We start from the raw sequence: 12,911 nt of genomic DNA on the forward strand, positions 1-12,911 counted from the left end.
AAGGTGCTGCCTATGTCAAGAATCTTCTGTGAGGCCGGACCCTGTCGCCAAGTGGTTAGCACATCGCGCTGCGACGCCAAGGGTCCCGGGTTCGAATCCCGCTCGGGCTTGGTTGTTTGTGAATGTCCATTCATCAATTTCATAATTTCATCACTCATTCCCAACTTCGCAAATTATCCAAGAGGCACAAAACGCGAAGTAAAATAAACTCAATCAATCTTCTGTGAGATACGGGAACACCATTCCTGATATGAGCCATAGAGAGCGTTATGTTACCATACCAGATGATTGTCTGTGCGTTGTGGCTGTCAATGCAGAATATACACAAAGATGGACTCGCCAACGATTTACGATGCTTTTTTCAAGTGTGGCAGAAGGCAGTGAACATCCAGTGAGAATAAATTTGAAGAGTATAGGGGAAAAACATAATTCCAATTTTATTGATTTGCTGTTGTCGATTGAATTAAATAGCTCCATCAGTGTAGTTTTGTATGGTGTAAGTGTAGAAGCGTAAATTCTGTACGTCCTGAGAAATTTGAAAGTTCCAAAATGGTATACATTGGGAAAGTAATGAATCTTGGAAGTTTGAATTCGTTCTCCTGTCAAAAACGCAAAATGTGACTTATCAGGTTTTTTTCATAGACTATTCACTTAGAAATGTTAATTTTTTACTTTGGTAATAAACGTATGTAAAACCTCTATATTATGGCGCCAACACTTCTTACCATCGTTGTATTAATTACCTGCTGAGTTGCTGTTTTAAGTCCACTTTAAACACAGTAAGGCTAATCGGGACTGGACCTACAGTTTAAAGTGGAATCCGAACCACTTGTGCCTCCACCGGGTATCGAACCCGGGACCCCTTGATTACATGGCAATGACGCTACCACTGCGCCATGGGGTATTTCATTACCTGTGTTACACTGCACTAAAGTACGTATTCCCACAAATATACAGAAAGGGATAAATTATAATAATGGCGATGCTGCTGCGGCTGATGTTCGAGTTACGTTTTTAGCATTGAACGGACATGAATTCCCATAGATAAAGCAAAACTGAGATTATTTTTCTTCTGTTCCTTGTCAACTTCAGAAAGATAAGGTTACAATAATGACCTTACCTATTCAAAATGTTTCTCTCTTTTTTAAAGTTTTAATTGGAAAGGTCTCCAACGGCGAGAGGGTGAGTCTTTCACGTACGGCTGCATCCTGATTTGCTACCCCACCACGACCGGTGCCCACCCACCCACCTCGTGTTGTGTTTTGCTTTGTCTCCCGCGTGGAGGCCTGGCTTTTGTGCGTGCGGTTATGTGCGTTGAAACCTTTTTACTTCGGCATAAAAGCTTCGGCTGAAAATTGAGTTTATCTTTTCGCTGGGCGCTACTCATTTCGAGGTCCACAATGAGCTTAGCTGCGGTAGTTAATGATGTGCATCGTCAACCTGAAAATTTCCTTTTAAATCCCACACTAGAATGGACAATACCCTCCAGTTGGTTAAAAAATATTTTATAAATAAACAAGCCTGAAAACTACTTTTCTTCTCCTTTGGACTTCGGTTAGAGATGAATTGATACGTGAGGGGGGGAGAGAATTCCTCCCCCACAGAGAATGTCATTACCCTATCTAATTTTGTTCCCAACTGGAAGATAAAAATATACTGCCCTCCGAGTATATGTGCGTTAATATTTTGTTGTTACCCATCAATATTTTTCAGTTTCATCATTTAATTGTAACGTGGGGAAAGAGATATTGCCTAATTTACTTGATAAAAACTGAATTCCTGTAAGTTATACCAAATTCTATTTTTTATAACAGTGACTCTCTATTTAAAAATAATATCATCTACTCGTAAATATGGTTCTATTTTGGTGCACTTGATGCAGTGTTGAAATTTGTATTTCTGTTCATCTGACTTTATTTCAGTAAGCAGGTTTCTGAATCTTGCTTGTTTTATGCATAACGTCCTTCCAGCAATTCTTTTTCTCTTCTTGCACTCAGTCCATAACTTTTGATTTACCTTCCCCATAGCCCTCTGTTTCCGTCTCTTCCTTCCTATCTTTATTTCCTTCCACATAGTTTTCTGTTTCCGTTTTCTTCCATCTTCTCTTTCTGTTTTCTTCCACACCCTCTGTTGCGTTCTACTCCTTAATTTATTTTCCCTTCCACATAGCCCTGTTGCCGTTTTCTTCCTTCCTATTTTATTTTTCCTTCACATAGCTTTCTGTTTCAGTCTCTTCCATCGTCCCTTTCTTTTCCTTCCACAAAGTCTTCTGTTCTTTCTTCTCTTTCTTTTTCCTTCCACACCCTCTGCTGCGTTCTACTCCTTAATTTATTTTCCCTTCAACATAGCCCTCTGTTGCCGTTTTCTTCATTCCTATTTTATTTTTCCTTTCATAGACCTCTGTTGCCGGTATACACTATTACTTTCTTCTCTCTCAAGATATATCCTCTCCATCAGTATTTTATTTAATTCTATCTATTTATTGTTCTAAAGAAATCCACATAATTATCTCAAACGCTTCCAATCTTTCATTTCGGGATAGTTCCAAGACGATACAAGTCTCAAACGAGACGAGACAGAGGCTGTTCTTGAAAAGATCCAGACGAAAATAAAATCAGATGCTTCATGACCTGTCGGGAGGTATGTGCGCTCTAGACTTGCCTCTGCAAGTGAAAAGTGCCCGAGACTCTCTGTTCGTTTGATGCATTAGTATGATATTTGAAAAAATTACATAAACCACTTTACTTCATTACGTGGCTGTCCTGTTTACAGATATATCACATATTTTTGTTTAGCGAAAGTGCAAAGTCAACCTCTTCGTGGGAACTGTCAAAGTGTGCGTCCAGAAGAGAATGAGACGAACGATTATAAATCGAGAAGATACACAGTATGGCCTCGATGCCATTCCTACCTTCCTTAACTGTCTTCAGTATTGTTCATATTTTCAATCCATATAACAATGCACTCCACACAATACCGCATGAAGATTTGTATGAAGCTGAGCGTAACACTCAAGCAATATGTGATCATGTAAGAATAATTTTATCACGTCCCAACTCCCCTTAGAATTGGGTCACTGGACGTGGGCATATATTAAAAGAACTAATGCACAATGAGATTAAACTTGGCACGTTACAAAATAATGTAGCTTCAGTGAACCCTCTCTTCTTCCGGTAGTGTTCATCCGTTCATTAACTACTAACACCAGAGAATGCATGGACATTTTTTTTATTATTATTACCCACCCCTGACCATATAGCCTTTTTGTCAGCTAGCTGGCAAATTCGTTAATTCTACCACGTTTCCATTTATTTTAATCTTCTTACCCTCTCTCCCCCTTTTCCCGAAATGCAGTGCGACAGGGTGGATTGCCCAGTTACCTTATAGCGGGACATACATGTCCGGTTGAAGGATTGCGACCGCTACGAACTCTCTGCTAGTTACGTATCGATCCCTTCTCTTGATTTATCATGAGATTTAACGCAGTGTGAGAATCGGAGATTTACCAACAAGAGAGAGAGAGACAAAAGTGGCCTAAAATCTGTTCCTACCAAAAGGAGATACAAATGCGAAACGCTAGACTAAATAAATGACTACAATTATCTGTTTCTCATGGTTATGTCCTGCCTATCTGCATGTAGTGGATATTGTCATGGACTTCAAAATGGATATAAGTTTGAAGAGATGGAGATACAAATTGGATAATGAGAAGAAACTTTTAAACGACTGATGGAAAATTATTATGAAGAAAGATTTACATTGTTGATGATAGTTGGAGATTTGATGACAACGAAATTCCAGGGAAGGAGGATTTTGTATAGTGAAGATTATAAGTTGACTTTATAGGAGGACAAGGATTGACTAAATTTGTAGTGCTAGAAAGATTATACAGAGGGGGAGAAATTGAAAGAGTGAGAGACACAGAAAGAAGTAATAAAACAGTGTCCTTATGGAAGAGAAAGAAGAGTATGCAAGATTCTTGTTGAGAAACCTGATGGTAAGAGGTCTGTAGGAAGGCCAAGACGAAGATGGAGGGATAACGTTGAGATGGACAAAAAAGGAAATCGTACAAATGTACATGGTACAGAGTCTGAAGAAGACCTTGCTAGAAGGTTGAAACGTTACGTTTAGTTTATGTTTTATAATAAAATAAATTTCTGCCTTGGGCAGCATAATGAGTTTTTCATATGAGGCAGATAGTATGAATAAGAGATAGAGGTAAAAAGTTATATGATCTGATTAAATACAGAATGAAATATCCTTCCATTCTTGGGGCTGATAGAGATTTGTGTTCAAAAAGGATTTTAGTTATGAAGGTTGAGAGTTTGAGTCCCGGAAAGCAATAATATATATTGTGTTCAGTTCTTTCACTTAACGTAAATCACTGACTGTCCCATACAGAAGTTACGATTTTATCGTGTCCTTATTAATACAGCATTTGGCTATTACGTAGCGTACCTTTTTTTCAACACACACACACGCACACACCCACACACACACACACACACACACACACACACACACACACACACACACACACACACACACACAAACCTCAAGTAGTATTCTCTTGTCTTGAAACTTCAGCCTCTTCCACATGTTTTGCAGTGTATTTTACCGCCTCTCTGCATACATAAGAATTAGGTTTGTGTTTCATGATGACATGACAGAGTCATTATGGTCTCCCGTCAGCAGGGTGTCTGTTCGAGTCAATCACTGTGTAGGAAGCTGAATGTCGTATCGAAAAACTCTACTCCACACCAAAGGAGAAAATCGTACATTGTGCAAACTTAGGCTGAATTCAAAAGAAGACTTAGAGAAAAAGAAGAGAAAGTTGTGGATTTCATCGAGAATAAGACGCATGAATAATTGCATTGATTCAACTAGCTGTAAATCTTAGCACGTGCTAACTGTAGCTTCTCTAATACTCTTCAGTGGTAGCTTTGTCGCCTTGTAATCAAGGGGTTCGATACCCGGTGGAGGCACGTAGTGGTTCTGATCTTACTTTAAACTGTAGGTCCAGTCTCGATTAGCCTTACTGTGCATAAAATGGACTTAAAACACCAACTCACTCAAAACAAACCAAGTCTAATACTCTTGAAATGGATTACGGTTTTATTTTTACTAAAAGTATGTAAGGTTTGTTTCAAGTTTAGTTTATGCACCGATAGGCTAATCAGGATTGGTAGAACGGTAGAGCTATCCCCTGTGCATTGCAACGTACTGTATAGGCATGTGAGAGGTGTGATGGTGGGACCACATATATCGGATATCTGTCATAGTGGAAATGATGTGATCAGCACTGCGCTCCTGCGCCCTTACTCCACAAGGTACCCATTTGTTAGATGCTGGGTGAGCCCCGGGGAGCTTTATACAAGGACATGGTCTGAAAAAATCCCAAAGGAACAAAAGCACGAGTCTCCCGCGTTGTAATCAGGCCATCTACCGACTCGAATCGAGATTAGAACTACAGTCTGAAATGACCACTATGTGTTGTTACCCACTATGCTATTTGTAAAATCCTTTCCCTTTCACACCCATTGCATTCCTACCTTGTTGAATTAATAAACCTGGCTTAATAAGGTAAGATGATATTGGAAGATATGCTTAAGGAAGTGGTAAGAACTTTATGTGACTTTTGTTAAAAGTAACGTCCCAGTGTTCGCCTGGAGTGACTGATAAAAACCACACCACAATTCAGTCAAGACGGCGACAGCGGGAAATTGAACTCCAGATCCGAAACCCGAGAGATATTGCGGATGAATTAACACTATCTTTCAAAATAGAGAATTTTGATAATTTGTTTGGTAACAAACTTGAATCTAACCGATTGTGCCATGCTGTGCGATGTCGTATAGTGATAAAGCAGGTTGTAGTAGCCCACGAAAACGTTGTACTTGTGATTGAGGTACAGTTATTAAATATTACCCATTTTAATTGGTTTCAGTTGGCTAGTGGATAATGGAAGATTTAATTCAAGTTTAAAATCTTTAAATGTTATTTTCTTACTGTAGATTTTGAAATGCTGCGGTTAGCATACTGTGATCGTATGATAGATAGCTCGGAAAATGCAGTTTAGATTTTTTTTTCCATATGCGCAGTTTTGTAATGTTGTTGACAGTATGTGAAGCATATTAATTATTTGTAAATTATGTTAAAAAGGCAAGGAATGAAGATCCTGAATATTGTCAATGAATTAACACAGTGTGTCATAGTCATATTTCATCAAAGAACACGTTTCACGTTACTGATGGCTTCTTAAGAAACGCTTTTCTGTCAATTTTCTTTTTAAAATTAATAGCCTATAAATTGCTTTTATTATTTATTTTATTAATTCATTGATAGTTCAAGTTTTAGTAATGAAAATAATATTTTTTCATGTTTTGAATTGTAAAATGGGTGAAAAATAGATACACAAAGTATCCTAGATGCTATCTATTCTATGAATTGATACAGTAGAAATCATCTGTCTTTTCTCATAACCACATTTATTAACGTTGTTGCACTGAAGATAAGGTATCGTTAAATAAACTGGCGAAAACAGACTGTTGAGGCTAACCTAGTAGGTGATTACTGATACTATATTTGTCGCACACACGAATGCGTTGTCGATCTTCCGAACGCAATGAATTTGAGCGTGTGTTTGCGTGTGTGTGAATGTGTCACAGTCGTTATCATTGTTGAAGTACCGTATATTTCGTAATATTTGTCCTGCCTTCTGTCACCCTCATCCATTGATCTTCATTGCCGCGATTAACCGTAGAAATGCGTGACGTTAAGCAATCATGCAGCGAAAACGGGTTATATATGTGGTGCCGTGTGCATTCGCATGTGTTTTTAAGTCCTAAGCATTGTACCCACACATGGTGGTATTGATCGCATCAAGTGCGTATTACATCTACATCGGGACATTACCCAAATGGTAACATATTGAGGTGAAGAATTGGTGGACATTTTCAGGTAATTATCTACAGTGCTTACTTTTACTGCAGTTACTGTAAGTCTGATGGTTCCCATTAAGCGGGCTACAATATCGTGAAAAACGATGTTATGTGGTAGTGCCATATTGTTGCCACGTGGCTATCATTATGACAGGATATTTTCGCCAGGTATGTCCGAGTTGCAGGTCTCCTTGTTGTTTTACGTTGCTTTTCTATATCTTTATGCTAATTACGACGGTGAGGATGGATCATGATGACAATGATGAAGGATATACACACACAAAAGAATAAGGAGGTTTAGGTCAGGGCACGAATCTGGAACCTACGTTGGCGAGGCCACGAGTTGACATCTTCACGTTCTTGGTCATCATGACGGGAAACGTCCACTTAGGCTCAGATTGACTTTTGAATTAATGGACCTACAGTTAAAGTAGACACCGGAGATCAAATCCGGGACCCCTCAATTACAAGGCGGTAGTGTAAGTCACTACGATTTCACGATTGAATTTCGACTAGATTCCACTTTATGCACCGATGCGCTAATCGGGACTAAAACTACGGTTTGAAGTGGGATCCGAACCACCATGTGCCTCCACCGGGTATCGAATCCGGGACCCCTTCATTACAAGGCCATGACGTCACCACTACACCACTGATTTCGATTTGATTTTTGTTATTTAGTGTCGTTTTTCTGTCACTTTGGATAATCGCGCCAAATAAGATGAGTGATGACGAAACTGATGAGGGACACTCACAAAGAATATCTGTGCCCAGGCCGAGATTCGAATCCATTAGTCCTTGCGTCGTACCACTCTGTGCTTTCCCACTGAGGTCGACTGTAAGCCATCGAAGAGGTTCATTTAGCCAATATGCTGTCGTAGTCGACCTATACCCTGTACCAGCTAACTGTAGACCAGGCGGACGAGAACAAGTATGCGCAAGTAGTGACGCGAGACGGCTCCACCAATGAACAGTGAGAGAAACGGGATTGCGTAATGTACGACTGGAGTTACCCGCTTTCCCTTCTTTTCTCTGTCAGCGTTGCAAACTTTAGAAAACGATAAGACCGTACGCACATGGCAAACGGACCGCATTTTTGTATCCAGGTCCGTACGCTTGATTTAAGAATTTCTTAGGGAAATATTAGGGGTAAAACAGCAAGTGCAAATTTTGATTAGCGTACGGACAAAGGTCTGGACCGTACGTCCGTACATGCCATGAAATTTCCGTACATGTACGGTAATGACCATACGGTTGGCAACGTTGCGCTTTCAGCACTCGATTTCTCTCCTCCTCCTCTGCCGCTATGTGCAGCTCTGTTCTACAGTTAGGTGAGAGAGATAACCTTGGAGTAACCGAGTATGAATTGTTTTCATATTCCAGGACTGCATATAAAGTAAATTAAAATATAACTTTAGCAATCATTTTGAAAAAGTAAAAAAAAAAATGTTGCGTTGGATGATGATTTGCTAAAGATGGAGGAGCAGAATGTAATATAAATGAAAAATAAATAGCTGAAGAAGCGTTTTCAGAAGTACACCCAATGTTGAAATGGAAAACACTAGTAAAATGAACAAACTTTGCTGTATGCCTGTGAAATGTGGTGATTATCACAATTGTTTGAGAGTAATTATTGCAATTATATGACTGGCAGCAATAGTTAATGAAACTTTATTAAATGCGAAAAAAGACAGAATAGATGAAGAAGTTCTAAAGAAGCATTACCATGAAAACCGTAAGGATGAAAAAAAGAGGAAGAACCAGGAAAACGTGGAAAAAACTGTGACCAGATTGTGTGTACAAACAGAAAAGAAGCTAAGGAGAGGGTGACCCAATAGAAACTCCGTTTGGAAGAGCTGGAAGAGTTTCCTAGAGACCATATGCTCCATCAAGTTAACCAATTTTGCTTCTATCTCAACAATGGACCTGGTTCCCTCTATGTCGGAATGGGCAGAACCACGAGCTTCAATGTCGCCAAGTTCGAATCCTGCGTGGAGGTGTATGTCCCACAACTTACCATTCACTTATATCGTTACGATTAACCTACGGAGCTGTAAAGACTACATAAAATATCTCTATACCACACATGAAGTGGATTTTCCTAAATCATGTAGTTTTAAATCCGCCATCTTGAAACTTATTGACAGATTTAACTCAAATTCCATTAAATATCATTCCTCCGAGGCAACCAGCCAGAAGGTAGATATGTTAGTGACCGAGCCTACTTATGTGTAAGTAATGCTCTAAATTTATTGTGAATTTTCTTCGTTAAGTCACTAACATGTAGGAGGGAGTGTTGAAAATATAGCTTGCAGAGCGAATAACGTAGGAAAATTTTTTTTAGATCCGTCATCTGGAAGCACGTTTGGCGATGCAATTACACATTTTGTGACTAACATAACTGCCAATTAAAAGACTTTGAGCTATTTCGTTTCCAACAAGACTATACATTGGAGTATTTTCCATTTACCCCCTTCTCCACTCCTTAACTTGGAATTGGCAAGATTGCGGTCCGCATAATGACATTATACTATGAGTTGAGCTCCTTTACCTTCTAAAAATTAGTCTGTCTATAGAGCGTTTACAAGCTTGTATAACATTATACTGGAAACATAGTGTTTCGTTCACCATCTCCAAACACATAGACGGATTTCGCTCAAAATACATTACAGAACCTTCTCTCAAAGCAATGTCGTGCCCAGGAAATTTTGAAAGTTTTTTTTTTTTGGTGGGGGGAGACATATACTTGTTTTAGTAGTCAGCACTCTTTTTGCCATCATTTCCTGCATTTGATGTTCAAAGGTGGGGTTATGACCCCCACCAACCACCCTTGGGCACGCCACTGTCCTAAACACATCCAGCTACTATTACATTTTCAGCTCCAAAAACATGACATTTACTGTAGTTATCGATGACTCCTTTCATTCCTTCCAAACCACGCACCATAGTTGAAACGTTATACCACAGAGTTCAGTTCCATCAGTTCCAAAAAATGTAGTCTAAACTAAGTTTTGAAAATTTAGAAAATGGGGAAAAGGTGGATCTCGATAGGCGTGTAGTTGAGATCAAAGGATAAAACGTTATCCGTGGCTCAGATTCCACCATGAATATCTCCACAATAGTGTCCCTAACTTCGCAAAATAAACCGAGAACCACAGTCTTGCTGACAGGCAACTTTCACTTTTGACATGAATATTCTTTCATGATGTATCTTTGTAATGCCTAAACTATCTTCATTGTCGGGCATCATTTTTTTTTAACTCTTCTCTCTCCCCTTCACCTTGGTTTCCGTCGCTTCGGGTTATTTTTCAGACACATGTTATTTGATTCCCACGGAGACTAGACAAAGGAGATGAATAGATAGGCGGATAGAAGTAATGCGGTTGTTTAACAAAACGGACATTGAAAAAGGAAGCTTTGTCGTGGATCCTTTGTAAATGTCATTCCTAACAGGAGTGGACGTCCGGAACAAACGCAGTGAAAAATTGTCTTGTTGCATGTGAACTGACATAAGTCTTTCTTCCCATTTTTCCCCCGCTTCCTGCACTCCCTCCCTCCCCTCCACCTCTCATTTCGTCCGGTGCAACTGGCAGGTAGCACACAAGCAACCTCCGTTACGTGATTTTGTTATATAAAAAATGTAAAGTTCTCGCAAAAACACAGTCTGTTTCGTTTCAAGTACGGATGTGGTTTCTTGTGGAGCAAAATTAAAGTGGAATTGTCCCATATGCACTGCACAGTGGAGTGAAAGCACGCATGGGGTGTAGAGGTGAACCTGTACACGTTCTCGATCTCGGCCGTATCAGTGGTTCGATCAATAACTAGCTGTCCTGAACTAGAGACTCATTCCGTTGTATTTAGGTAACTTTACGTCATATTTCTATTCCTTGAATCATGCAATTGTGACTTTCCATTAGGAAAGGATTACCATGTCACGGTAACTTGCCCAATCCACTTATGAGGCACTATAAGATTCGTTGTTTTATGTTCGGCACATCCTTATTGAAAGTGTAGGTTTTAATAACCTGAAGCACAGATTTCATCTTGTCATATGTTGGGAGTTGATGACAGTGTTTTCAGTAAAGGTTTTTTTTTCTTCCAGAATCACTGGAACTTGCCTTGCTTAATGTGCTGCGTATGATATCTGCAAGTCCATTTACAACTTGCACTTTTAATCTTTCTCGATGGCTCTTTCCACCCCTTTTTAAATTTTCATGTATAGATTTTAGTGGGGGTATATTCCTATATACTTTGAAGAGTACAAAATAGGCATATGTGCTGCAGCAGCTAAAGAAATTAATTAATTCATTCATTCTTACCATATTATAAAGAATATTAACCTCACGATTAGCAGAATAAATACGAAAAATAATACACGACGGAAACAAAGTATTCCCCTTGGTGCTAAGGTTAAACAGTGTGACCAATGTGTCTTTAAATTTATCATTACTCATTATACATATGTGGACTTAATTTTTTGTGAAACTAGTAAACAATCATTAATTTATTTTCTTTCTATTTCTTTCCAGTTCCTATAACCCACGTGCAAGTTGTAGAAGCTAGCCATGTGGCACTTCCATGCGATATATCGCTTCCAAACAAATCCGATACAGTGTTGTTGGTGTTGTGGTATAGAGAGGATCTTGGGACTCCAATTTATAGGTAAGTTATTGTTTATACTACCAGTTTTAGAATATGCCATCAAGTTTTGACGCAACAATTGATAGAATACATTACATTAGAAAATAAGAAACTTTCTATTGTCTGAATACAAACCTTATGTATTTATCTAATGTTACTATTCTTATGTATATTTATTGTTAGCGCTTGCAACATCAAATTTCAGTTCTTTAATTCAGTGTTCCTTCTACAACAGGCTTCGGTAACTTGCGTGCACTTGTGGAGGCCAGAAAGTATTTCGTGCGGTGCGAGCTTCTTAGCTGCATGCTGCATTTCTAGGCCAATAAGCAGTAGAGGAGGAATTGGGGAGTTATGCTCGCTCTGCAGTTTACACATGCATACGAAAACGCTCTTTCACAAATAAGGCGGGTTGACCGGATCTGCTCTGTAACTTCAAAATTAACTTCTCTGCAATAGTGTATTTATAATGTTCTTATGCACCCCAGAATGAAACATATTTTAGAGAAACTACCTTTTTTAGTAGAAAATATATTTTGATCTCCTTCTATCTCTTCCCCATCTTGTCATCACTCCCTTTCTATCTTTCCTTTCCCCATACCTTTGTTTTCCCCTCTCTCACATTGTCTCAATTTATCTTCTTTCAAGGGCCTCCTCGATGGCGCAGTGGTAGCGTCGTCGCCTTGTAATCAAGGGGTACCGGGTTCGATACAAGGTGGAGGCACATAGTGGTTCGGATCCCACTTTAAGCTGTACGTCCAGTCAGATTAGCCTTTCTGTGCATAGAGTGGACTTAAAACAACTAATCAATCAATTATCTTCTTTCACCGCCCATTTCTCTACATGTCTTCACATTTCAATCTCTGTTTATTTATGTCCTTCAATTTCTTTAATACCTCTCTTTCTCAGTCTTGTTATGTATTGAATTTTATTTATTACATCTAAAAATACTTTGGTTTTTTGAGTTCAACTTTGCCAACTAGTATTTCTTACTGATTTTTCTAATTTTACCTATTACTACGTTTTGTTGCTAATATATTACTAATCTACCTGCTACCAATCTGTATCGAATATCACTAATGAGAAGTTTCAAACCTCACTTTCGCGCAGATGGAGTCATAGCAAATCAACCAATAGTCGCATTCTATAATTTACTTTGAGAACTCACCTTTTCTTTTTCGAAATGTTTTAGAAATGAAATCAATGTAACATTGAAAAACCCATAATTAATAAATAAAAATAAAAATCATTAATACGTATCTGAGGATTTAAATGTTCTTTTTCTGTTGTAAAAACGAAATCCGTACCAAAGTTCAACATTAACCATGATGA

The 12,911-nt window shown here is 38.8% G+C and overlaps 1 protein-coding gene across 2 annotated transcripts in view; it reads left to right on the top strand.

Moving 5' to 3' along the window:
* Positions 1-12,911, top strand: part of side-VII (sidestep VII transmembrane protein) — a 716,396-nt gene that overhangs the window by 213,983 nt on the left and 489,502 nt on the right. For both annotated transcript variants that reach the window (XM_083119006.1, XM_083119007.1), the window contains exon 2: positions 11,471-11,603. In XM_083119006.1, the coding sequence (XP_082975132.1) occupies positions 11,471-11,603 (133 nt within the window). The remainder of the gene's footprint in view (positions 1-11,470; positions 11,604-12,911) is intronic.

This window comes from Lepisma saccharinum, chromosome 3 (genome assembly GCF_977018435.1).
Source record: "Lepisma saccharinum chromosome 3, izLepSacc3.1, whole genome shotgun sequence".
Classification (NCBI taxonomy): domain Eukaryota; kingdom Metazoa; phylum Arthropoda; class Insecta; order Zygentoma; family Lepismatidae; genus Lepisma; species Lepisma saccharinum.